We start from the raw sequence: 25,780 nt of genomic DNA, 5'->3' as shown, positions 1-25,780 counted from the left end.
CATGGCATCGCCTGGTCCCCATGGCATCGCAGGGTCCCCACAACGTTGTGGGGTCCCCACGGCATCACCGGGTGCCTGTGGCATCGCGGGGGCCCTGTGGGGTCCCTGTGGCATCGGATGCTCTTGGACCCGTGGCTGTTTGGCTGACGCCGATGTGCAAATGGACCAGCCTGCCTCTCCCTGGGGATGGGCTTGTGGCCACCACGGTCTCGCAGTGGCAAGGACAGGGATGGGGACAGGGATGGGGACAGAACAGGAGCGCAAGGGCATCTTGCACAGAGACAGCTGCAAACCGGGGCCTGGGCTGGAGCCGCTGCCATGGCAGACACTGGAGGGGACACGCTGGAGCAATGCTGGCTCCCGGGAGACGCGATGGCCCCTGGGCACCCGTCCCTGTGAGAGGCACTGCCAGTCTGGGGGGGTCTCTGCTCCTCGCCGCCAAGCTGGAGCACCCCGGGGCAGGGCGTGAGGCGTTTATCCCCGTCTCTCCCCTTTTCTCCTCACTCAGCCCTGGCTCCAGCACAAGCTCAGCTTTGTCCCGCTCCCCCGCGAGCGCTGCCAGCCCTCTCCTGTCCCCCAGGACACCAGGGAGACGCCCACAGCCCCCTGCTCCAGCCAGCCCCATGCGCCAGCTGAGACCACGCTCCTCCTTGGCGTTAATGAAATCATTGCTCCCCCTCGCCTCGCTGCTGGGGCCAGCCTCATCCATCAGTGACGCTCTCCGGACTAATTGCTCTCTTATTCCATGTTTTCCATCGGAGGCTCATGCTCCCTGCTGGCTCTTGGCACAGCCCGTGCCTCCCACATTGGCTCCCTGGCACGGCGCGGCACGACACGGCACGGCACGGCACGGCACGGCACGGCACGCACCACCACCCTGCCAGCCCTCTCGCCTTGGCACCTCCAGGAGCCGTTTCCCACCTCCCGGGGCCAGGAGCGGAGCAGATGCCGGAGCATCCCCGGAGCATCCTGTGGCTCTTCCCTGGCTCCTGCTTTCTGCCTCTCCCCAGGGCGGGGGTCTGCGCAGACTCCCACCACGGCACAGCCCAGCTCAGCCTCTCCCCTTTTGCTTGGCTTTGCCATCCCACGAGGTCCCAGCAGCGGGCTCACACACCACGCAGAGGAAAAGCCCGGCTAAGCCCCCCACACCACCCATGCACCCGGAGCTTCTCGCTGCGGCTGCTGCACCCCTGCCCCGGCACGGCACTGCCCCGGGGTGTCCATGCACGGGGCCCGACGCTGGGACACAGCCCAAATCCTGGCCGGAGCTGGCGTGTCCCCTCTCCGGCTGGGACGCCGAGCCTCTCCCCACCGCCCGTCCAGCCGCCACCACTGCTCCGCACCGCAGCGAAGCCGCCTTTGCTTGGCCCCGGCTGCGGGCAGGAGGAGTGCGGCAGGTACCGGCCCCAGCATCGCCCTGCACTCCCCCCAGCCGCTGCGGCTCTCGACTCAGCGCAAGCGCCCGCGTTTCTCACTCGAGCACCCAGTGGGTGACTCAGCGGGACGTGACAGCCAGCAGCGCCAGGAAACCGCTGCAGACGAGCGGTAAATCCCCGACCCCAGCGTCGCCCGGTGCTGCCCCCCGAGCGAGGTGCTCCCCGACGCGCTCCTACCTCGTGTCCACACTCGGGCGCTTCTTTGTGCTTTCACTGCCAGCACACCCCGGGCTGGTGGCTTAAAGGATTTTCCTATAATAACCCCCAAATCCCTCCCCTGGGCAGTAAGCCGCAGACCTGGGCCCTTTCCTAGGTACAGGGCGCTCCACGGTGCTCTGCTCGCTCGCCGCTTTGCATACGCTTGATTCAAACCGTATTTCCCCCCTTCTGATGCAGCCCAGTGCTTAAAAAGCCCTAAATCCCCCTGAATTTCGTTTCCCCTTGTCTACGAGGTCTATCCCCGGTTTCAGTCTCACCCGCATATTTTACATATTCCTGCTCACAAACCTGACGTGAGCTTTCCATGAGCTTCGGTGTCCTCCCCGCGCAGAGGCTGGGCAACCCGTGTGTCCTGCTTGGAACAGCCGCCGCCTCGGCTGGGAAATGGGCCGCTGCCCGGTGCGGCCGTGGCTCCGCTCGGGACCTGGCACCGCCGAAAGCTTCGCCCCGGCACCCCCGCGCCACGGCCCCTCGCTGCTGCTGGGGTTGGTGCAGAGGAGCCCAGGCTGGGGACGGGTGCTGGGGGCAGCGGTGATGGACCCCTGCCCTTGCAAACTCCCCCCACCCGCCACCGTGCCCACGGGGTGCTGAGTGCCAAAGAGCTGTCCCTGAGAAAGAAATGACCCAAAACTGTTCCCAGGGCATGTCTGCTGGAGCAAGGGAGGGATGCTTATTCACTCATGCAAATGAATTTCCGCAGTGGCTCCTCTCCCCCATCACAATTCTCTCCCAAAAATGATCTCTGCTGGCAGATGAGGCTCCCCTGGGTACACACGAGCTGCTACTTCACACTGTCTTGTTTCACTTCTCTTTTTTCACATTAAAAAGAAAAGTTGGAAACTGGCAACTGCAGCAGCTTTCAAGGTTACAGGCAGCAGCAGTGGCAGCAACAGCAGCTTCCTCTGCCTGAAAAGCATGTCTCGCCCTTAGCCCGTGCCCATGAGGGATGGTGTTTGCTCGTGGCGGCACGCGGTGCCATGGGAGCGCCTGCCGCCACGGGTGGGTGCGTCTGCGCACGTCATGCCGGCGTGCGCCCAGGTGCTGCAGCGGTGCCCGGCGTGGAACGTGCACTCCGCGGCTTCCTGCCACCGCCACGCTCCGTCCTCAGCCACCGTCCTGCTCCCCTCGGAGCACGTGGGGCACTGAGCACGTGGGCACGGAGCAGGGGATGTGCACGGAGCAGATGTGCATGGAGCAGGGGATATGCAAGGAGCAGGTGTGCATGGAGCAGATGTGCACGGAGCAGATGTGCATGGAGCAGGGGATATGCAAGGAGCAGGTGTGCATGGAGCAGATGTGCACGGAGCAGATGTGCATGGAGCAGGGGATATGCAAGGAGCAGGTGTGCATGGAGCAGGGGATATGCAAGGAGCAGGTGTGCATGGAGTAGATGTGCATGGAGCAGGTGTGCATGGAGCAGGGGATGTGCATGGAGCAGGTGTGCATGGAGCAGGTGTGCATGGAGCAGGGGATGTGCATGGAGCAGGTGTGCATGGAGCAGATGTGCATGGAGCAGGACATGTGCAAGGAGCAGGACATGTGCAAGGAGCAGGTGTGCATGGAGCAGGGGATGTGCACAGAGCAGGGGATGTGCACGGAGCAGGGGATATGCAAGGAGCAGGTGTGCATGGAGCAGATGTGCATGGAGCAGGGGATGTGCACGGAGCAGGGGATGTGCATGGAGCAGGGGATATGCAAGGAGCAAGTGTGCATGGAGCAGGGGATGTGCATGGAGCAGGTGTGCACGGAGCAGGGGATGTGCATGGAGCAGATGTGCACGGACTGCCTGGGGCTGGAACAGGAGCTGTGCACAGATCAGGGAAAAGGGGTGGAAGGGCTGGCTGGTGCCAGCTGCCCCAGTTTTAACACAGCATCATGAACCCTATTCCCAAACACTGGCCCCTTCGGGAGGGCAGGGAAAGCCGGATGAGTGCCGGGCCTCAGCCCACGAGCTGCAGCAAAGCGGCACCGAGGGCTGTTCCCGAGAGCTGCCCCGCACGCGGTCGGAAGATGCGGGTTTGGTGGGAGCCGGGCAGCACGGGCTGGGCAGCGGCGCGGGGTGAGCTGGCACGGGGCTGCGGAGGCCACGCGTCTCCCAGGACCCCGTGGGACCGGCACTATCGCTCTTGCTCTGAACACAGCGGGACTGGACAGCACGGCTGTTTGCTGGCTTTAATGAGGATGGGCTTGGTGCAGTGAAAATCTAACACAAATTATGGACCTGCTGAGCTGGGAAAGTGCCGGTGGTGGCCCGTGCTGGTGGAGACAGGCGTGCGCGAAGTCCTCCTGTTGTAATTGGCACCGAACGGCTTGCAGAAGGCAGAGGTGCTCAGCCTCGTGGCCCTGACCCTGTGTTTGAGGTGGCTGCTGGGTCCTGGGAGAGCTGCTGTCGAGCCCGGCACAGCAGGTCGGGCCCTGAGCCTCGCCCGGCTCCGCCACTGAGACGGGAATGGATTAGGGGAGCTTTGCAAGCTCCGAGCGCGGCGTGCCGAGCTTGGACTGGGGTGTGCCATGCAAACAGATCCACTTCTTTACTGCGTCCTGCAGAACTGTTCCTGCTTCCTCCTCCGAAATGGGCTCTTTGGCCTTGCAGGCTGCGGTGCCACACATCACTTGGCAGCTACCCTGATGCTGGCGTACTCCGAGCAGGCTGCGCTGGGGCTCCTGCTGTGCCCCGGGGACGCGGGCAGGGGCTGGAGATCAGCGTAGTGGATGTTGTCCTCCTTGCTGCTTTGCTGCAGAAGTGCACACAAACGGCGAATGCTGTCACAAGAAAAATCTTGCAAATATAACCCTAATGGCAGGTTCAAGCCAGCGGCGCCACGACTGCACAGACGGCCCCGTGCCGTGGTGCGGAGTGTGCCGGGACCGCATGCAGGCAGCTGCTGCTCCCCCAATGCCCACCCCAGCTCCAGAGCCTTGCAGAGTCCCTGTAAGCCGGGACATCGGCATGGGATGCTCTTCCTCATATTCACGGCTCACTCTTACCTGGCTGGGCAGATGTGAGCTCTCTGAGTCCAGGACTTCGCTGCTGGGGGGAAGAACAGCCATTAGAGCTAAAGGAAGCCAGGTCCCCTTCCCACCCCACCCAGCACAGCCCTCCTCAATTCCCCTCCCGAATTTTAGCCGGGCTCTGCGGCACATGGCCACACACGATGCCCACGCTGAAGGCAGAGGAGAGGGACAACGTGCCGTCTGCGTGCCCGGACTGGGCTCAGGCACCACGGTGAGGGGCTGCAGGGAGCTCCCCGGTGCTGGGCACTCCCCACCGCGCGCTCCCAGAACCGCAGAGAGAAGCAACGCAGCGCAGCGATGTGCCTGTGAGTAAAGGACCTGTTCTGGGGAAAATTACTGCTCCAGAGGGAGAGGAAACCAGGATAAGGCAGGTGGATAAGCCCATTCGCTCGTCTCGGGGTGCAGAAGGAAGAGGTGGTGGGTACAAACCTCGGGGTGCCGGGGGTCCCTGCACAGCACCGCAGAGGGACGGGTGAGAAGCTGCCCACGGCTGCTCGCCTGGCCAGGCGCTGGCTCTCCACCTCGCCTCTGCGCCTCCTCCTGTACATGCAGACGGCGAAGAAGAGGCCGAGGAGGAAGCAGAGCACTACAGCTGCAGCCACTACGCTGGGAACCAGGGCTGTCTCTGCGGAGACAGAAGACAGAGCAGGGACAGGGTGGTGGGTGCAGGGCAGCGCGGGACCCCGCCACGGGCAGGGTGGGGGCCAGGGGATGGGGTCCCCAGGAGCAGCGTCCCACTGGGCTGCACTCACCGTGCACGGACACCACCGTGCCCTTTCCTCGCTGAAACACCTCATCACCGCCCAGCGATTTCTTGAACTTCACGCAGTAATAGGTGCCAGCATCCTCGGGGCGAACATCGCTGATGCGGATGCTGAAGTCCATGTTGGACCCATTCGCTACCCTCGTCACGCGGGGGAAGGAGCCCTTCTGGTCGTAAACGGTCTCGTTCCCACCGCCCCAGCCCTTCAGCCACTCCACAGCACCAGCGAGACTGCCTCTGGGCGCGGTGCAGGTCAGGGTGAGCGTCTCCCCCACTGTCACCGACACCTTGTCCTGGGGCTGGTGCAGCTCAAAGTCCTGGCTCGCCTGGGCCCCCGCACCTGGGCACAGCGACAGGAGGGCAGGGGCTGAGCGACGGAGCGAGGCGAGGGCTTGCTCCACTCACTCCGAGCACACGGGCAGAGCAGCCCTTGCTCGCTCCAAGTTTGCAGCCAGCGCGGCTGAGAAATATCCCTGGATGTGGCAGAGACAAACCGCAGGCACTGGGAAGCCAGGTTCAAAATGAACAAGGGACAAATTCGCAGCCCCTGTCGTGTTGATAACAGGAGGCACTGCGGGTGCTCGCAGACCAGAGAAGTACAGAGAGAGCCAAGGGGAATTCCTGGCAAGAAAAACTCCCTAATGCTGTTAAACATTAACGCCCCAGCTCTGTACAACACAAGCCAGGATTACTGGGGCTCTGCGAGAAAGCGGGGTTCAGAGCCCAGGACTGTGCGCAGGCGGCCAGGAGCTGGCTCTGAGCAGGGATGTGCAGCCCCGGAGCCGAGCGCAGCCCCCAAAACCCTCCTGCCCAAAGCCCCCCACTACCTTCAGCACTGGCTTGGCGGAGCTCGGCTCTGCACCCCCCGGGGCTCGACATTCCACACCCAGGGCTCGGCACTGCACGCCCCGCGGCTCGGCTCTGCACCCCCCGGGGATCGGTTCTGCATCCCTGGGGCTCGGTTCTGCACACCTCAGGGCTTGGCGCTGCACCCCTGGGGCTCGGCTCTGCACCCCCTGGGGTTCGGTTCTGCATCCCTGGGGCTCGGTTCTGCACACCTCAGGGCTTGGCGCTGCACCCCTGGGGCTCTGCTCTGCATCCCCCGGGGTTCGGTTCTGCATCCCTGGGGCTCGGTTCTGCACACCTCAGGGCTCGGCGCTGCACGCCCCGCGGCTCGGCTCTGCACCCCCCGGGGATCGGTTCTGCATCCCTGGGGCTCGGTTCTGCACACCTCAGGGCTCGGCGCTGCACCCCTGGGGCTCTGCTCTGCACCCCCCGGGGTTCGGTTCTGCATCCCTGGGGCTCGGTTCTGCACACCTCAGGGCTCGGCGCTGCACGCCCCGCGGCTCGGCTCTGCACCCCCCGGGGATCGGTTCTGCATCCCTGGGGCTCGGTTCTGCACACCTCAGGGCTTGGCGCTGCACCCCTGGGGCTCGGCTCTGCACCCCCCGGGGTTCGGTTCTGCATCCCTGGGGCTCGGTTCTGCACACCTCAGGGCTCGGCGCTGCACCCCTGGGGCTCTGCTCTGCACCCCCCGGGGATCGGTTCTGCATCCCTGGGGCTCGGTTCTGCACACCTCAGGGCTCGGCGCTGCACCCCTGGGGCTCGGCTCTGCACCCCCCGGGGATCGGTTCTGCATCCCTGGGGCTCGGTTCTGCACACCTCAGGGCTCGGCGCTGCACCCCTGGGGCTCGGCTCTGCACCCCCCGGGGTTCGGTTCTGCATCCCTGGGGCTCGGTTCTGCACACCTCAGGGCTCGGCGCTGCACCCCTGGGGCTCGGCTCTGCACCCCCCGGGGTTCGGTTCTGCATCCCTGGGGCTCGGTTCTGCACACCTCAGGGCTCGGCGCTGCACGCCCCGCGGCTCGGCTCTGCACCCCCCGGGGTTCGGTTCTGCATCCCTGGGGCTCGGTTCTGCACACCTCAGGGCTCGGCGCTGCACGCCCCGCGGCTCGGCTCTGCACCCCCCGGGGATCGGTTCTGCATCCCTGGGGCTCGGTTCTGCACACCTCAGGGCTTGGTGCTGCACCCCTGGGGCTCGGCTCTGCACCCCCCGGGGATCGGTTCTGCATCCCTGGGGCTCGGTTCTGCACACCTCAGGGCTCGGCGCTGCACCCCTGGGGCTCTGCTCTGCACCCCCCGGGGATCGGTTCTGCATCCCTGGGGCTCGGTTCTGCACACCTCAGGGCTTGGCGCTGCACCCCTGGGGCTCGGCTCTGCACCCCCCGGGGTTCGGTTCTGCATCCCTGGGGCTCGGTTCTGCACACCTCAGGGCTTGGCGCTGCACCCCTGGGGCTCTGCTCTGCACCCCCCGGGGATCGGTTCTGCATCCCTGGGGCTCGGTTCTGCACACCTCAGGGCTTGGCGCTGCACCCCTGGGGCTCGGCTCTGCACCCCCCGGGGTTCGGTTCTGCATCCCTGGGGCTCGGTTCTGCACACCCTGGGGCTTCGCTCTCTGGGACTCAGCGCTGCACCCCCGGGTCTCGGCGCTGCACCCCCCCAGGGCTGGGCTCTGCACCCCCGGGGCTGGGCTCTGCACCCCCGGGGCTCGGCTCTGCACCCCCGGGCTCGGCTCTGCACCCCTGGGGCTCGGCTCTGCACCCCCGGCGCTCAGATCTGCACCCCCGGGGCTCGGATCTGCACCCCCGGGGCTCGGCTCTGCACCCCCGGGGCTCGGATCTGCACCCCCGGGCTCGGCTCTGCACCCCCGGCGCTCAGATCAGCACCCCCGGGCTCGGCTCTGCACCCCCGGGGCTCAGATCAGCACCCCCGGGGCTCGGCGCTGCACCCCCGGGGCTCGGCGCTGCACACCCCCGGGGCCCGCCTTGCCCCCGCCATCCCACGCAGCCCAAAAAGGTGCTCGGCGGAGGAAGGCCCCCCCGTCCGGCGATCCCCTCTGCCGGCCCGCTGGCCTTAGCGATCTGCGGCGGCGGCCGGGCCTCTCCCCCGCCGTCCCCCCGGGGCAGCCGCAGCCAGCGGGGCGGGGGAGCGGCAGAGCTGCCGGGGGGGCTGCCGCCGCCCCCCGCTCCGGACTCACCCGAGAGCCGCGGCGGGAGGAGGCTGAGCTGCCCGAGCAGGAGCTGAGCCGCCGCAGCCGTGCGCCAAGCCATGGGCGCTGCCCAAAGTTTGGGCTCCGGCGCCCGGAGAAGGAAAAGGAGAAGCGGCACAGGAAATGGAGGCGAGCGGCCGCGGGCTGTTAACGCTTGTGGTGCCTGCCCCGGGGCGGGGGGGGGCACGGGCAGAGCCGACGGGAGATCCGGAGGGCTTCACCCCCGGCGGGCTTCATCCCCGGCGGGCTTCATCCCCGGCGGGCTTCACCCCCGGCGGGCTTCATCCCCAAAGGGCTTCACCCCCGGCGGGCTTCATCCCCAAAGGGCTTCATCCCCAAAGGGCTTCATCCCCGGCAGGTTTCATCCCCGGAGGGCTTCACCCCCAGATACTTCATCCCCAAAGGGCTTCATCCCCAAAGGGCTTCACCCCCGGCGGGCTTCATCCCCGGCGGGCTTCATCCCCAAAGGGCTTCATCCCCAAAGGGCTTCATCCCCGGAGGGCTTCACCCCCAGATACTTCATCCCCGGCAGGTTTCATCCCCGGAGGGCTTCACCCCCAGATACTTCATCCTCGGAGGGCTTCACCCCCGGAGGGCTTCACCCCCGGCGGGCTTCATCCTCGGAGGGCTTCATCCCAACGGGCTTCATCCCCGGCGGGCTTCATCCCAGCGGACTTCATCCCTGGCGGGCTTCATCCCGGCAGGCTTCATCCCCGGATGCTTCATCCCCGGCGGGCTTCACCCCCGAAAGGCTTCACCCCCAAAGGGCTTCACCCCCGAAGGACTTCACCCCCGAAGTATTTCAGCCCCAAAAGGCTTCACCTCCGACGGGCTTCATCCCCAAAGGGCTTCCCCCGAGGGCCAAGCGTCTGCGGCTCTGCCCCGACCCCGAGGGCTGCGCCGGGCACGGGGCCGGGGAGCGGCTCAGCCCCCTGGTTCGGCAAGCGGGCCCGGAGCGTGGGCTGCAGGTGGGCTGCGGCGAAGCCCTGGGCGAGCTCTGCGCCACGGGCCCGTCGGAGACGCCGGCCCCTGCCCCGATCCTGCCGGCAAGGGCTGGGTGTCCCCCCGGCAATCCGGGGCCCCTCTGGCCGGCTGCCCGGTGCCGGTGGCCGTGGCACAAATGCGCAGGGAGAGCGAGACTGATGCCACCGGCGAGGAGCAGCCTCGTGACGCAAGATGGTGTGAAGACGGTGGGAACCGGCTGCGACTTGTGCAAGTGGTCCCTGGAGGAACTTGGCCAGCAGCGAGCCTCTTCCTTCCCCTTTGCTAGGAGAGAGCCCGCCACCCGCTGAGCCGAGCCGCCCTGAGCCGTCGGGGAGCGGGACGTGGGCATCGCCATGGCTCCGGCGACGCGGGCGCTGCCTCTTGCCTGCCTGATGCTGCTCCTGCTCCGGAGAGCCCCGGGTGAGTGGGGGCCCCACGCGGCCCCAGCGCCTTCCCCACGGCACGCTCCCCCGCGCCGCTGGCAGGGCGATCCTTCCCTGTGCCTGCGCCTCTCTGGGCTCTGCTCTCCCTGCCTCCCTTCTACCTTGCTTCTATCCCCGGCCGAAGAGTTTGTTTTACTCCATCACATCCCGGGGGCCTTCCCCGTCCCGCAGTCCCCTGCGGTGCCGGCTGCCCCAGGGGGGCGAGGGACAGGGATGGCTCTGTGTCCCTGCTCCGGGCTCGGGGCCGGGGCTCTGGCGATGGCCCGTGCTGTGCCCCAGCTCTGGAGCCCCTCGTCAGCCCCCTGCCCTCCTGTCGCTGTGCCCAGGTGCGGGGGCCCAGGCGAGCCGGGGCTTCGAGCTGCACCAGCCCCAGGACAAGGTGTCGGTGACAGCGGGGGAGACGCTCAACCTGACCTGCACCGTGTCTGGAGAAGGTCCCGCTGGTGCTGTGAAGTGGCTGAAGGGCTGGGGCAGTGGGAACGAGACCATCTATGAGCAGAAGGGCTTCTTCCCCCGCGTGACGAGGGTAGCGAATGGGTCCGACATGGATTTCAACATCCGCATCAGCGATGTTCGCCCCGAGGATGCCGGCACCTATTACTGCGTGAAGTTCAGGATATCGGGGATCAGTGATGAGGCGGTGTTTCAGCGAGGAAAGGGCACGGTGGTGTCCGTGCACGGTGAGTGGGGCTCCTGGTGGGAACCAGCCCCGCCGGGCGCAGCCCCCGTCCCAGCACGTCCCGACCCAGCCCGTCCCGGTGGGCTCTGCTCTGGGCGAGCGGGGTCGGGGAAGGGGCTCGGGGCTCGGGATCCCGTGGGCCGTCCCCGGGCACATCCGTGCCCCCGCGGGAGACCCCGCTCCCTGCAGCCCTGGGGCCGGGCGGGGGTGGCAGAGCCCGGTCTGACGGCCCCACGCTTCTCCCCGCAGCCAAACCCAGCGCCCCGGTTGTGTCCGGGCCCGACGGCAGAGCGGGGCCGGGGCAATCGGTGTCTTTCACCTGCACGGCCGGAGGGTTCTCCCCCGAAGACATCGCCGTGCAATGGCTCAAGGACGGGATCCCGATCAGGGCTCAGCAGCCCCAGATCACCTCCGGGCAGACGAAATTCTCCTACGACATGTCCAGCACCGTGACGGTGAGGCTGCAGGAGGACGACATCCGCTCGCAGCTCGCCTGCGAGGTGCGGCACCTCACGCTGCCGGCCCCGCTGAGGGGGACGTACGAGCTCGGCAAAGCCCTGCGAGGTGAGGGCTGGGGGGGCACCGGCGCTCGGGGCGTCCGGCTCCCGTGGGGCTGGGGGTCCTGGGGCAGGGACAGGGCAGCCCGCGGGCAGCGGAGCCGGGGGACGCAGGCACCAGGAGCTGCTTTTCTTCCCAGTCGCCCCCAAGGTCCGCGTGGTCGCTGCTCCACCAAACCCCGTTGAGGTGAACAAGACTGTGACCTTCACCTGCCGCGTGGAGGGGTTTTACCCGGGAGACGTGGCCGTCGCCTGGCTGGAAAACGGGACGGAGATGAAGGTGGTGAACACCTCCCGGCTGGAGAACACCTCCCGGGGCTTGTTCAGGGTGAGGAGCCTGGTGGAGGTCAGAGCGACGGAGGAGAAGAACGGGTCCGTGTTCACCTGCCAAATGATGCACGATGCCCAGGGTCCCGTCGTCGAGAAGGCCGTGCTGCAGATTGCTGCCCCAGCCAGGGAGGGACTGAGCGACCGGTCCCAGCCAGGTAATGCTGCTGGGTGCCTGGGGTGGTGGGCGGCTGGGGGCCACCTGTCCCTGAGCCCTGGCCACTCAAGTCCCCTGTCCCCACCACAGGTCCACACCTCCTGTCCAGCCCCATCTTGTGGCTTGGCATCCTGATGGAGAAGGGGCTCCTCGGGGGCCTCCTCATCTTCCTCTTCAAGCGTGGGAAGGCATGAGGAGGGGAACGCCGGGGCCGCCGCCCCATCCCACTCTGCGTTGGCTCCCGGTTCCTTGGGTCGCGGTGCCGGGAGCGGGTCCCCGGGGCTCGGCCGCTGTCGGCTTTGTTGTGTGTACCTGGAAATAAACAGACCGGGATAATAGAATCATAGAGTCGTTTAAGTTGGAAAAGACTTTTAAGATCATCAAGTCCAACCAACGGCGCTGCACCCCCAGGGCTCAGATCTGCACCCCCGGAGCTCGGCGGTGCACCCCCGGGGCTCGGTTCTGCACCCCTGGGGCTCGGTTCTGCACACCCAGGGCTGGGCTCTGCACCCCCGGGGCTCGGTTCTGCACCCCCAGGTATCAGATCTGCACCCCCGGGGCTCAGATCTGCACCCCTGGGGCTCGGTTCTGCACACCCAGGGCTGGGCTCTGCACCCCCGGGGCTCGGTTCTGCACCCCCGGGGCTCAGATCTGCACCCCCGGGACTCGATTCTGCACACCTAGGTCTCAGATCTGCACCCCCGGGGCTCGGTTCTGCACCCCCAGGTCTCAGATCTGCACCCCCGGGGCTCAGATCTGCACCCCCAGGTATCAGATCTGCACCCCCGGGGCTCGGCGCTGTCCCCCCGCGCTCGGCACGTCGCATCGCACCTCCGGGCCGCCAGGGGCCGCTGCGGACGGGGCATAGCGGTGAGCGCCGCTCGCGGCTGTTTCCGCCCGGGAGGTGTTGGCGGCACACACGGGGCGGGGCGGGGCGGGGCTGGCGCGGGCCCCGGCGGGGTTTGGGCGCTGCACCGCGGCAAGATGGCGGGCAGGGAGGAGGCGCTGAGGGAGTTTGTGGCCGTGACCGGCGTTGAGGAGGAGCGAGCGCGCTTCTTCCTGGAGTCCGCCGGCTGGGACCTGCAGGTAACCTCGCCGTCACCGCCCCGCTCCCCTCCGCCCTGCCCGTCGCCGGCTCGGCCCGCTGAGGGGGGGTTCGGCGGCGGGGCCGCGGCCCTGGAGGCCGTCGCGGTGGCGGGTGGGGGAGCGCTGGGCCGGGAGCTCGGTCTCCTGCAGGCTCAGGCCTCGGCCGCCGGCCGCTCCCGAGTCCCCGGCCCGTCGCCGGGCTGCGAGGGTCGGGCTCAGCCGTTGCCGCGGGTCCGTGGGCTGGTTGGGGCCGGAGCCCGCCCGGGTTCTCTCGTTAATTTGAACATAGCTAATTTCTAGAGCTGGGGGGGGGAGGTGTCTGGGTTTTTCCGGGTTTGCGTAGGTTTTTCTTGAATGCTCGCGAGGTTATTAGTGCTCTGCTGCCCGTGCTGTCAGCAGCAGTCTCGGCACCCCCAAATTAAGGGTGTTAAAAAACCACTCTGACCTGCTCCTGTCTCCCACCCCCCTCAAGCGATCCAGCTGTGTTAAACTCCGAGTCTGCTCATGGATGTCACAAAAGCAGCTGTTTCAGAACAGTAATTTTATCATTACCCTTGTAGAAATATTGCACAATAAGGGCCTCCAGTCGGGGAGGTTGCTCTGGCATACCTGTAGTGGTGAGTGTCCTACCATAACAAAGCCAAACATGAGAAGTTGGCAAAGCCTCGTCTTTGCTAGGACCTCCAAAGGGTAAAATGACATGAAATGTCTGTAGCGTTGATGCCCCTTAAGAGGCCCAGTGTGATGGAAGCTTCAGCTGTGTTATTTGTGTGTGTGTTTTTTTCCATTGTTCTGGAATGTTTGTTCTCATCCTGAAAAGCTCCTGTGGTGTTCCTTTCCAGATTGCGCTTGCCAGTTTCTATGAGGACGGGGGTGATGAGGACATTCTGACTCTTCCCCAGCCAACACCCAGCTCTATATCCAGAGGCACTGCAGCCAGGTGAGGAGGGAGCTTCAGCTCAAGCCGATCTGTTTATCGGCAGCTTGTAAACCTGATAGTGAAGACTATTTATTGTAAAAATGCAAGCTCTATCTAAAGCATTGATGTATGTTAATTTTCAGGAGAAATAGCTCTGCGTTTCGATCTGTTTCACCTCGTATGGCTCTCTAGAAATTGTGAAAACATCAGCATTTATACATCACAAGCACAGATGTTTTTTCCAAAGATCAGTTAGAACAGCTTGCCCTGTCGCTCAGGAAGAACTTGATTTGTCTTTTGAAGTTAGAAGACAATCGGTTGGTGACACTTTCAGTTGAGCAGATTGTATCTCCACAGGAAAAGTGCTTTCTAATTTTGTGTGACGACTGATCTGGTCGAATGTTTTACAAGAAGTAGTTAAATTTCGCCTTACCAAATCCCTGTGCGGCAGGGAAATACTGTCCAGTTTCAAAGAGGACTTACTGATTATATCTTGAAAGAAAAGTGCTCTTGGTTCAGGCTTTGGTGAATAAAGTCCATGTTGCAGAAGAACCCTGTTTCAGTTTGGATCACAGCTAACAGCCTTGGCAGAAACAAGAGGAAAAGGACGTGGAGGCTGGACTGTGCTGGGGCCTGGAAGAGAAACCTGGGCTTGTGCAGGTTCGGAAGTGGCGGCACTTGGAAACAGGCAACAGAATCTTCTGGTACGCAAGGAAGGCGACCGAAGACTCGTGGCTTCTGCTGTGTCTGCAGCCGCCGTCTGAGCCGCCTCCAATGCACCCGCTCCTGTTTTCTGTTGGTGTAGTTGGCAGAGAGGGCCAGGAGCTCGGTTCACCATTCGGTTACACCAGTGCTGTCCTGTCATTTCATAGAGTAATGAATCAGATCCTAAAAGTAGAACAGGGTCACCCTAACTGCTGTGTTCAGGAGCTTTTGTTTATGTGGCTGAAATGTGTCATGAGGCTGACATACTTCTCTGATTGATTTTTGCAGTGACCATAGAGTAACATCGTTTAGAGACCTTGTTCATGCGCAGGAGGATGATGATGAAGAGGAGGAGGGACAGCGGTAAGTTTTGAAAGACTTAAAACCTGTGTGTGTATCCCTGCCCTTTTGTGATGGCTTACCACTTGTGTACAGGGTTTTTTTAAAAAGCAGACTTAAGTCGATATGAAATTCCTGTAGTGAAAAATCTCAGGTTTGGCGCAGAAAGGTTGGTCAGTGCAAAGTCTGTGCACGAGCACATGCTCAGCGTTGCTGTATAAACACCAGTTTTCATCACTGAATTGTGCTGTTGAGTGAAAGCCTGAGGTAGGATGTGGAAGCCCTCGGCTAAGAATAGAAGAAAGACCAGACCGTCATTTGTGTCTGTAGAGAACGGAAATGTGGGATTGGTTTGCTTTCTGCTTGGGGTTTGGGGTTGGTTGGGTTTTTTTTGGTCAGGGTTTTTCATTTTTAAGTGCTGCCTAAGGGTAATGTAATGGAGTGTGGAGGTGGAAAGAAAAATGTAGGTCCCCTTTCCAATGGGAGCATGGCATACTAGTGGGAAAGTAATCTATGATGTCAGCTGTAAGTAGTTAAATACCCTTAAGGTTAATGGGCAAGGTAAATTGAATGGAACTGATGTATCTTAAGGTGGCTCAGTCTAGGTAGGCTGTGTGGTCTGCTGCAAACAGATGTGAGCTTGCTCTGTATGTGTTACAAGCCAGCTGGAAGCTAACGAACCCAGTCTTCCAGAAGTGCTTAATTGCGCTTCACTGACTGTGCATTCATTGCTTCCAGTTCAGCTCCGTCCTGCGTGAGGTGATCTTTCAGTGTGGCCTGAACGCGTGCCTTCCCTCAAAATACCAGTTAGATGTTGCCCACCTCCTTCCGTCTGACAGGCCAGAGACTTGCTGGCAGTCTGGTTGAGCTTGGTGAGACAGCTGGTACTAGCATTTGAAACTGAGCCTTGTCAGTCTAGGCTGTTTCTCTTGCTAGGTACGAGAGAGTTTTTATCACTTTGTTGCTGTTGATCAATGGATAATTTTACAGTAACTGACATAAAAAGAAAGTCTCTGCAGTACAGGAACTTGTAAGTGGCTACAGTAGGAGATCCACTGGTATTAGCTAATATTTGTAGATCCAAGCTGTACAAAAATAAACTGAATCCTGATATAAAACTGCTGGGTCCTGTCACATGCATCTTCTGGAGAAGCAGCGGTCCAGTCTTACCCAGAGGCCGTGTGCTTTCTGTTAGGTTTTATGCCGGCGGCTCAGAGAGAAGTGGACAGCAGATCGTTGGTCCTCCGAGGAAGAAGAGTCCCAATGAGCTGGTGGAGGATCTGTTCAAAGGAGCAAAGGAGCACGGTGCAGTGGCGGTTGATCGGACGGCCAAGAGCGGTGGCGAGACTAGCAAGCCTAAAGTGAGGAGTGATGAGTTCTTCTTCCTTCTCTTCCCCGTTTCAGTTAAGGCTCCCACTGTGACAGCTCTTTGGTACTGTGGAGTCCTAGAATTATCTTAAAAGGACGGCTAAGTCTGGACTTCTCTCCTAGTGCAGCTCCAGTTCCTGTGTCACAGTGGCAAGAAAAGCCATTTTCTTGTGCCATATTTATTAACTTGTTCAAGCTGGTCACTGTGCCTGCAGGACAACAGATCTTGCTGATGCCACGAAGCCCCCCTCTTCGTCCATAATGGTGTTGGGGAAGGGGAAGCGAGCTGTCTGGGGTTTGTGTCACTCTGTAACTTCTTTGGCCACCCTTCTCTCTTGCAGCCTTTCGCAGGGGGAGGGTATCGCCTTGGGGCTACTCCAGAGGAGGAGTCTGCTTATGTGGCAGGAGAGAGGAGACAGAACTCTGCTCAGGATGTGAGTATCTCTCTGTTCTGTTTTGTAGATGTCACCCGAGGGATTTCTCTGCTATAGCTACACAGCTTGCGAGCCCAGAGAGTTATAAAGCTTGATAGAAATTCAAGAGGACAGAAGTATGGTAAATCCTGCTTCTCGTGGGATTTCTGATTAGAAAATAGTAGATGCTTTGGTCTTGGGTAAGCGGTTTTCTGATGAACTTTTAATTAAGAATCTGAGCGTTAGAAGGGCAGATTGTGAAAAATAGTATACAAAGAGCACTGGGCGATTAACTCTTCTTTATCCATTGAAGAGATGTGGAGGTGACAGCATCAATGCAAGATTCTCTCGTGCTTGGTTTGTGACCAAATACACATCTAGGCCATGGTGGGAGCTTGGTTTAGGCTCCTCGTCTAGCACACTCCTGGCTCTTCAGCCATAATTATCAAAAAGGGGTCTGTGGTGCCACCTTCTAGGTATTGATGTATGGCCATTACATAGCCAGTGCTTTGGGCTTTTCCCTCAGCCCAGCAGAAGCTGGCTGGAATGTTTTCTGCACCTTGAAATTCCTCTACCAGTCAGGAACTTTTCACTTTGCGTCTGGTTATCGTTCTTGCTAAGATGCTTCAGTGAGGCTGATTGTTGTTTGGGGGCTGTGGCAGGTGCATGTTGTACTGAAGCTCTGGAAGAGTGGATTCAGTCTGGACAGCGGAGAGCTGAGGAGCTACCAGGACCCATCCAATGCCCAGTTTCTTGATGATATCCGCAGAGGGTATGTAGCGAGAGGGGAGAGGAAGAATAGCTGTTTTCTGAAACACAAGCGTTTGTGGAATTCAGGATGCCGAATCAATGGCACATTTCACCTCAGCTTTCTTGTAAGAGCTGGATTCTTAATATGGGAAACTATGGGAGGGCAGACTTGGAACATTTACTTCAAATAAACGGGAAAGTGGCCTTGGTTTGTACGGGGCCTTGGGAGTTTGAAGGGAACAAACAGATTTTCATATTTGGGCTGAGAATTTCTGACGCATCGTGTCACTCTGGGTGAGGGCCAGGGAAAAGTAACCTTTAATTTGTGTGTGTGCTAGTGGGGAGGTGTGCATCTGCCCTCTTAATTAAGCAAGAGCTCACTGCGATTCCTGAAATTCCAGAGGTCTGTGGCTGGCACTTTTTCTCCACACTTTCCTGACTTGCTTCTTCAGGCAGCTGCCTTAGGACACTCTCTTTGCAGGGAAGTCCCAGCAGAGCTGCGCAGGTTAGCACGGGGCGGACAAGTGAACCTGGATATGGAGGATCATCGTGATGAGGAGTATGTGAAACCTAAAAGTGTCTTCAAAGCTTTTACTGGAGAAGGACAGAAGCTGGGCAGGTGAGAAAACAGCAGCGCTGGTTTGCTGTGTGTGTGATGCGAGACACTCGCTCGAGAGTTTTGCTAGGTTAAACCTCTTGATTCATCTTTCTGAAGAAAAGGCAGTCGGTGCCTATGGTATGTGAGGTGTTCCTCTGAGAGAGGAGATGAGGCTTGCTGGCGTGTTCTGTGAGGTGGCTCAGTCTTTCCGTGGTGGGAGGCAGATCCCTAGTTTGGAACTAGCATGATATGTCACGTAGAAGCACTGTTCCCAAGTTACACGGTCCCTGTTCCTGTGGGCCTGTGAAGACCCACGATGTGGTGCTATGAAGGGAAGAGGTAGAGGTGAGGTTCTAGACCAGTTCCTGCTGACTACAAGGCTCCTAAATTCTCACTTCCAAATTGCATTGGTGTCTCTTGACTAGGAACCCTGGTAGCTGGGCCCAGCAGGCGATAAGCTCACTGCCCAATTCCTGACACCCCGCAGCCAGGGGAGTCATTTGGTTTTTAACAGCTCGCCTTGTGTCTCCCTGTTCTCAGCACTGTGCCCCAGGTGATGGGCACCAGCTCGCCAGCCCAGCAGGCAGAGAATGAAGCCAAAGCCAGTTCTGCCATCGCTATCGATGAGTCGGAGCCCGTCACCAACATCCAAATCCGGCTCGCTGACGGCGGGCGACTGGTCCAGAAGTTTAACCACAATCACAGGTACAAATGCGGGTTACTAACTGGGAAGGGCTGAATGACACTGCAAACTGTGCTCAGATGGAGCAGATGTTAACATCCTGGCTAGCCTGCTAAAGGGAGCTCTGGGGATCCTTCTGTATAGGTGAAGAGGAATGAAATTATTGTGGGGTTTTAAGGCAGTCGTTAACTGTTGGAAGGATAGGATTTGCTTTCCAAATAGTGATGTGTTACAGCCAGTGATGCTGCACCTGGGAGCTTCAGCATTATCAGCAGAACTTTCCTTAATGTCACCTATAAAAACCTGAATCTCTTCTAAGGGCTTTAGAAACTGTCAGATAATAAGGAACTTGGTTCAGTTATTCTGACTCTCAATTCAGACTTTTCTACTGGGCTGTTCCCTGGGCTGAACGGAGCACCAAGGAGTGCTCTTACAGCAGTTCAGTTCCCTTGGACAAGCGAAGCTGGCTTATATACCCTGCTGCTTCGTTAGACTTCTCTCCTGAAGTCCTTCTCACCTACCTGATCTCGGAGAGCGTGGCCATTTGTTTGTACTCATTCCTCCAGTTTCCGTAAGAGAATCAAGAATGATGCAAAAAGTTACAAAAACCTTCTTCTGCGATCAGGTGCAGGAAATAGATCCAGTGTCGGTGTTGTGGCTGCTCTTGGGAGTCGAGATCATCTAGATTGTGCTGTGTGTGATGAGCTCAGTCACTTACAGCAGCTAGTGTCAAGTAATTTCTTAATCTGTTCATCTTGAAGGGTTCAGAAGCCTTCAATTTCAAATAGCCACCTGACAACACGAGTGTTCCAGTTGGGCAGTGTAAAAGAACACTTAGCCGAAAGTCTTTAACCTACAAAGCAGCCTGTGGTATTTCACTAAATGGGAACCTACGGAGGAGTAGGTTAAATCGGAATTGCTTGGCTGCGGCCTCTGCTGTTAGCTGAAAAGCAAGCGCAGGGTTGCAGGGTTGCACGCTCTGGGAAGGATGGATTTAGGCTGTTGCCATGCGCTTTTACAGGATGTTCAGTAACAGGATCACCCTTGTGTGTTTGATCCCTTTGGACAGGATCCGTGACATCCGACTCTTCATAGTAGATGCTCGGCCAGCGATGGCCGCCACCAGCTTCGTCCTCATGACCACCTTCCCAAATAAAGAGCTGACTGATGAGAACCAAACCCTGAAGGAAGCCAACCTGCTCAATGCTGTCATTGTTCAGCGGTTGATATAAAGGAACCCACCTCGCCACACGCCTGCCTGCAGTGCGCATGTGTCGTCTCGTCCTGTGCGTGCACCTGCGCCGTGCAGCACAGGCTCACATCTACTCGTAGCTCTGGGTTCTTAGGTCTCGGTTGGACTTTTTTCTCTTTAGTTGCATTTGCCATGGGGTTTTTTTTTTTTTTTTGTGATGATCAGTGGACTTGAAAATAAATAAACAAAACGAATCTGTTTTGAAAGGAGCTGCAGCCTATTGTGCCACAAATTCTCCCATGAGAGTTCAGTTACCTTTGTGGATTGCGTTACTGCACTCTTGAGAGGGGGGGAAGGGAGCTCCCAGGGAGCAGTTTCTGTCCCTGCCGACTGACTGCTCATCACAATCTTTTTGCTCTTCCCTCTCCTCTGGGGACTGCTGGCAAAGTACTCCCTTTATTTTCGCACATTAAATATAAACTATACGAGAATGGGTGATCTGATTGTCAGGCTAATGGTCACACTGCTGTAAAAGCATTCTGGGGGAAGTCTTTGTGAAACAGCTGTCGCTCGGTGTGGGGAAAACTCCGATGTGTGTGTGTAGGTGCAAGGTTTAACTCTTCTTGGGCTTTTCTGGAGAGAGAGTCCTGACTTTCCTTCCCTCAGCAGAACTCTTAGGGGCGTTCATTGCAGTACCCGCCTGCCCTGCCTGCATTTTCTCCAGCGGTCCAGGCTGACTGCAGTTTTAATTTGCTGTATTGCATTTCTCTTGAGAAACCCTGCTGCTGACTTTTTCTTTCCAAGAAGACACAAAGCTGAATCGGCTTGAAATGACTGAAAGTAAAAGGCAAATGGAGTCTGTCTTGCTGGAAAGCAAGTTTTGCTTTAAGAGGTGAATTATTGAGATGATGGAAACAGCTCAGGTGGGAAAACTCAAGGCTGTGGTACCCTTTGATTTATTTCCTCTCCCCTGCTGAGGACTAACAGAGCTGAACACCTGGAATTCTCCAGCTTTGGTCTGTTCCACTGTTTGTCTTTTGGGCTCAGGTCTCCATATCTTTCTTTCCTTTGAACAGAATCCTGCGGGTGAATTTGTTACGCCTGGACGCGAGGGACTGGTAGTGCTGGTGTAGCGTCACGCGTACGAGTTGCCATCTAGCATTGCGCCGCGGCACTTTGCGCCGACCCGCAGCGAGGGCTTTGGAGCAGAACCGCGAGCTGTGCTGAACCGTGGGCCTCCAGACAGCAGCTAACTGGGAGCTGCGCCGCACCCAGCGGTATCCCTTTGGGAGAGGCTGGATTGCTGCCGTGCGAAGGGTTGGAGCGTGCCCTGTCCGCTTCCTGCCTTAGTCACGCCGGAGCCCTGCGGCTGCCGCGCTGTAAGTCCACCCCCCTCGGCACTCTGAAGCTTCCAGGTCCTCACCTTGGTGAGAGCAGAGAGCAAGCTCTAGGGAGGGCTGGCAGGTTGGGCAGGTTCAGCATGAGAAACTCGCTTGGCTGCCTCTATTAATACAAAACTGCGGGAGTAGATACCAGACCTTAGCGAGGGCATTTTTACAACAGTTTCTCAACTGAGAGCTGAGTTAACTTACGTTTTTTTCATTACTAAATGGATATATAATGCGTGTAACAGCAAATTTGTAAATTATTGTGAAAAATACCATTAAAAGCCCGCAAAATAGGAAAACGGCGTTTGACCCTTTCTAATTACGGCTACCATCTATTCTCGTATTTTGGATGACGTACGTGTGGATGTCTACACTTTCTGCTTTGGGTTGCACTGTGAGCAGGCTTCCCGGCGCTGAGCTGTCTTCAGCTAAATGAGATTAAAAATCTCAGCAGCATTTTTAAAGATCTTTTCTGACAGGTGAACTTGGGGTTTGCCTGCCTGCAGCACTTGATGTTGCATATTATGACCACTTAGTCATCCGTGTGGACCAGTACAGAGAGAATTCAGGAAGGGAATTTCCCTTAGAGCTAAACATAGTCGCCTTGTGGGAAGTCACTCATTTTTTAATTGGTCACCGGAGGAGTTCTTGTATCCTGATCTTCTCCACACGTGCTTTTTTGGGGACCTGGGACAACGTCTTCCAGAGCACTGGCCGGGATGCGCCCTTAGACCCAGAAAGAAAGTTTATCTAAGAGAGTACAAATTATTTGTCTCCTGCTTTGCCTTGGTTAGCCAGTGGCATCAGAGGACTGAGGTGGTGACTAGCTGGCATCCGTGGTCTTTGGCTGGATGAGCTGGACACATTGGTGGCCCCAAATTAAAAGTGTTGGCAGCTAGACAGCAGCTCGTCTAGCTGCTGACCTCAAGGATTGTGTCGCACAGATTCTGATTTAACCGATGGGAAGTTTCACAGCCAGGTTTCCTCCCCCAGCTCTCTCCTTGGCAGTGGGATGGAAAAGTGCCAAATGTGGAGGGGCTCTGGGCTCGGAGACGCTTCTCTGCCAGGAAAAGCGAATTTGCCCCCTGAGCCCGGAGGGTGGCACTGCTGCAGAGAAGCCGCGCTCCGCCTCGACGGCTCCTGCTGAGAAACTCTGCCAGCTGTCTGTGGGGAGCTGCACCTTAGAATCATGGAATCATCGAATCGTTTAGGTTGGAAAAGACCTTTAAGATCATCCAGTCCAACCATCAACCTAACACTGCCAAGTCCACCAGTACACCAATTAAGGGGAGAGTCATAATTTCATGTTTCCTGGTCTGGTGGCTGGATTGAGCCTTGTGCTCCTGTGTGTCTGTGAGCCCCTCTGGGATGCCGCTGCCGACTCCTTCTTCCTCTGATTCTTTTCTTGGTTTTTGTTTTTGTAAGTAATGAGCAGTCCTTATCTCCTGGCGAGCAGGATCAGCTCTGCCCTGCCGCCAGGGTATCTGAAGTGTGCCGGAGCAGAGCACCGAAGCGGTATCGGTAACTGAGATAGGCGTATCTTCTTCCAAAGCTGACAAAAGAGCCTGTGGAACAAACTGGAAGCAACATACATGCAATCTCCTGTATTAAACAGTCTCCTCCTGTGAGCTGGTGAAACGTTTCACTATAAAATAAGCTATAAAGCAAAAATGACAGCCAGGCTAAGCAATGGGGAAGGGATAATATACCAGAACAGGAAAAAGCGGGTGGTGGAAAGAGACACCTTGATTTTTGTTTAAAAAAAACAAAAAAAGAAAAAGGAAAAAAAAAAATCACCTTCCTTGTCACTGGTGCAGCTCTTTGGTGTTTGACGTGCCCCTGCCGGAAGGTAAATGCTCGTTTCTGACACTCCTATAGTTTGTGGTGGTCATTAGCGAGTTTCTTTGACTTTCCCTCTAGTAAAATCTCCCTCCTTTATCATTCCATTTCTTTGTTCTAACAGAGTCATAGGCTGAGATTGGGCTTTTCTAAAACTGACATTTATGCCTGTGAAAAAGCGTCTTTTTCTCCTTTGCCTGGAGAATTGTTTCACTTTGATATTTTTTCTCTTTTCTCTGATTGTTCCCTCCACAGGGGAGTCTTGCCTGTCGTCCCGGTCTTTCGCACGCTGGTGCTAAGGCAGCGCTCCACATCTCACGTGAAAACTCACTTTTCAATTTCTGTGTGATAAGATACAGCCCAGTTTTATGACTGCTGTCCTATCTGGGGCTGATGTCTTTCACTGTATCTGAGTGTTTTTCTTTGAGTGCTGTATTTTAACGGTTTTCCCTTCCTCAGATGGGTAATTGTAGGACTTCCTTGGTTTTTTTTCCTTTGTATGCAGTTCGTTGCTTCCTCTTCTTCCTTTTCACATGTCCTCATTGCTAAGATTTAGTTCCTGTGTTTTCTGATAGCATTTTACACCATTTCCTGGGAACTTTGCCTCCACTCTGTAATGCTGCTTTTGCCATGGGATGTTTCCTGGTCCCTGTTTCTTGCATGGTCAGTGGTCTGCCTACCTCAGGAGGTTCTGCCATCCCGGTGCCTTTGGTCAAGTAGTTTTTCAGTGATCCTGGTGTAGGAACATGCATTTCTAGGTGTAGCTGTACCTTCAGCTGCTTCTTCGGGTAAAATAACGTTAGCAGCACAGAGCAGCTAGCTGGTTGGCTTGTTTTGGCACAAAACTCGGGTAGCGCAGCTAGCAGATAAATGGGAGCAGTGACAAGAGATAGGGAGCAAGAAATCTCAGGGGACACACCTGCAGCTAGAAGAGGATGACTGTAAATTTTGGCCTTTTGTTTGTTTTTTTTTTCTTGTTGCCTTTGGTTATACTCAGTTATATTTAATTTAGTCTTTGCTCCTTATTGCTGGACAACACTAAATCTTTCCAGAAGGAGAAAGTGACCTTCATGCCATGGCTGCTTCTTGGGTGGGTCTTCAGCTCTCTGGTGTCTTTATTTAGAGGAGTGATTAAAAAGATATCACTCTGCTCCTGGGATGTTCTTCAGAAGTTCAGTCAGGAGGGTTTTCTTTTGGAAGCACCACTGCTTTACAGATCCTTTGTTATCAAGAACAGGGACCTTGAGTTGATGTTTCTTCTGACTCTGTGGTTACAGCAGAAAACTGGCTTGGGGGATTGGTGTCACTGTCACATGAAACAAGATGCTTACGGCTTTCTTCAAAGCCCCCCACCATGAGGGGAGGACCTGTGATACCTGCATTAGATCCTTGGGCAGGAGCCGGTGTCGGTGCAGGAGTCTGCTGTTCTAGATCGTAGAACCATAGAATCATTTAGGTTGGAAAAGACCTTTAAGTTCATCCAGTCCAACCATTAACCTAACACTACTAAGTCCACCACTAAACCAATTAAGGGGAGAGTCATAATTAATTTCATGTTTCCTGGCTTGGTGGCTGGATTATTTTTTAATGAAAGTAAAAACTAGGAATCATTAAGGTTGGAAGGGACGTCTAAGATCATCAGTCCAACCATCAACCCAACACCTCCATGCCCACTAAACCATGTCCCAAAGTGCCACCTCTGCCTATTTTTTGAACCCCTCCAGGGATGGGGACTCCCCCACCTCTCTGGGCAGCCTGTTCCAATGCCTGACCACTCTTTCCGTGAAGAAATTTCTCCTAATACCCAATCTAAACCTCCCCTGACGCAACTTGAGGCCGTTTCCTCTTGTCCTATCTCTAGTTAGATAAGCCCGTGTGAAGAACTGCTAGATTTTGAAAGCAAGACGGTGCTACTCCCTTACCTCTTCTAAATGGTCTTGTTTCTGTTGGTGAACCAGACTGTTTATAGAGGGAGACTGGTAACTTTAAATGCCAGATTTAATCAAGCAACAAAGTTGTTTTTCTTACCAGGCTGTGGGTTTGCATTGGCGTTTGCATGGTAAACACCTGGCATCATCCAGGGGTGTCTGACAGTCACTCGAGGCAGAGCTGGGAAGCCGGAGCCCGCGGTTCTCAGCCGTGCCTGCTGCCAGGTGTGCTCTCCTGGCCACCCAGCTGCATCCCCAGTGGAAGAAAAGCGTTTCAGCTCCTCTCGTGCTTTGAGACTCAGACCAGACTTCTCCGAGCTGCGTGCTTCCGTACCTGTCCTTCAGGCACAGCGGCGAGGAACGTGCGCGTCGGCGCTCTGCCTGGCGCGAAGGGAATCGGCCGCTGCGCGCGCACTCACTTGCCGAATCGTGCAGAGCTGGGTCTCCTCACCTGCAGTCCTTGTTAACGAGGTACGATCGCCCTGCCAGCTTCCACGGTGTGTTTTAGGCAATTTCACTTTACTTTAGGAAGGAGGAGAGCCTAAAGGTAGCTGATGCCTGCTGAGAGTTCAGCTGCAAGTTTCCTTTTTGCTCTGGTAAATAAGGCACGTGCTGTGCCACGTGGCATAAACACGCGGCAGGCACGATGGTGTGAGTGGCTCTGGGAGCTGGTGGAGCGTGTGTCGCTGCAGACTGCTTGGGGACTTCCATCTGTTGGCTGCTGCCAAGGCGCTAACTGGGCTCCTGCGGCAACGCTGACGGCACAAGTAAGCAAACGCACGCTGCCTAAAGATTGCAAGGTAGCGGCTTCTTGCAGCTGCTGGCCAGGTGATCGGGCTGGCTGTCAGCAGGGATCCCGCAGAGTTCAGCTGAAACGGGAAGGGAAAGCCTTTCTAGTTACCTGTTAGCAAAAGTTTTTCCAAATGAGTCCCACGTTTCCCAATT

At 57.8% G+C, this 25,780-nt stretch overlaps 3 protein-coding genes across 3 annotated transcripts; 2 read left to right on the top strand and 1 right to left on the bottom strand.

The window, feature by feature from the left end:
* Positions 1–4,264: 4,264 nt before the first annotated feature.
* LOC104030726 (uncharacterized) lies at positions 4,265–9,820 on the bottom strand. The gene is made up of 5 exons (XM_075721349.1): positions 9,622–9,820; positions 5,423–5,773; positions 5,100–5,295; positions 4,644–4,686; positions 4,265–4,390 (listed from the first exon to the last, which is right to left on the bottom strand). The coding sequence occupies exons 1-5, from the start codon at positions 9,818–9,820 to the stop codon at positions 4,265–4,267; spliced, it is 915 nt and encodes a 304-aa protein (XP_075577464.1).
* Positions 9,819–11,822, top strand: LOC142594894 (signal-regulatory protein beta-1-like). Its single transcript, XM_075721280.1, has 5 exons — positions 9,819–9,885; positions 10,235–10,588; positions 10,837–11,151; positions 11,285–11,629; positions 11,719–11,822. Exons 1-5 carry the CDS (start codon positions 9,819–9,821, stop codon positions 11,820–11,822), a joined length of 1,185 nt encoding a protein of 394 aa, XP_075577395.1.
* Positions 11,823–12,612: 790 nt separating this feature from the next.
* On the top strand, positions 12,613–21,361 carry NSFL1C (NSFL1 cofactor). Its single transcript, XM_075721002.1, has 9 exons — positions 12,613–12,714; positions 13,557–13,654; positions 14,627–14,701; positions 15,873–16,038; positions 16,387–16,479; positions 17,121–17,230; positions 17,690–17,827; positions 18,347–18,511; positions 19,558–21,361. The coding sequence occupies exons 1-9, from the start codon at positions 12,613–12,615 to the stop codon at positions 19,718–19,720; spliced, it is 1,110 nt and encodes a 369-aa protein (XP_075577117.1). The 3' UTR covers positions 19,721–21,361.
* Positions 21,362–25,780: the final 4,419 nt, after the last annotated feature.

This window comes from Pelecanus crispus, chromosome 14 (assembly GCF_030463565.1).
Source record: "Pelecanus crispus isolate bPelCri1 chromosome 14, bPelCri1.pri, whole genome shotgun sequence".
Taxonomy (NCBI): Eukaryota; Metazoa; Chordata; class Aves; order Pelecaniformes; family Pelecanidae; genus Pelecanus; species Pelecanus crispus.
Note: the sequence above shows the minus strand (reverse complement) of the source record. Positions and strands in the feature narration are given on the sequence as shown.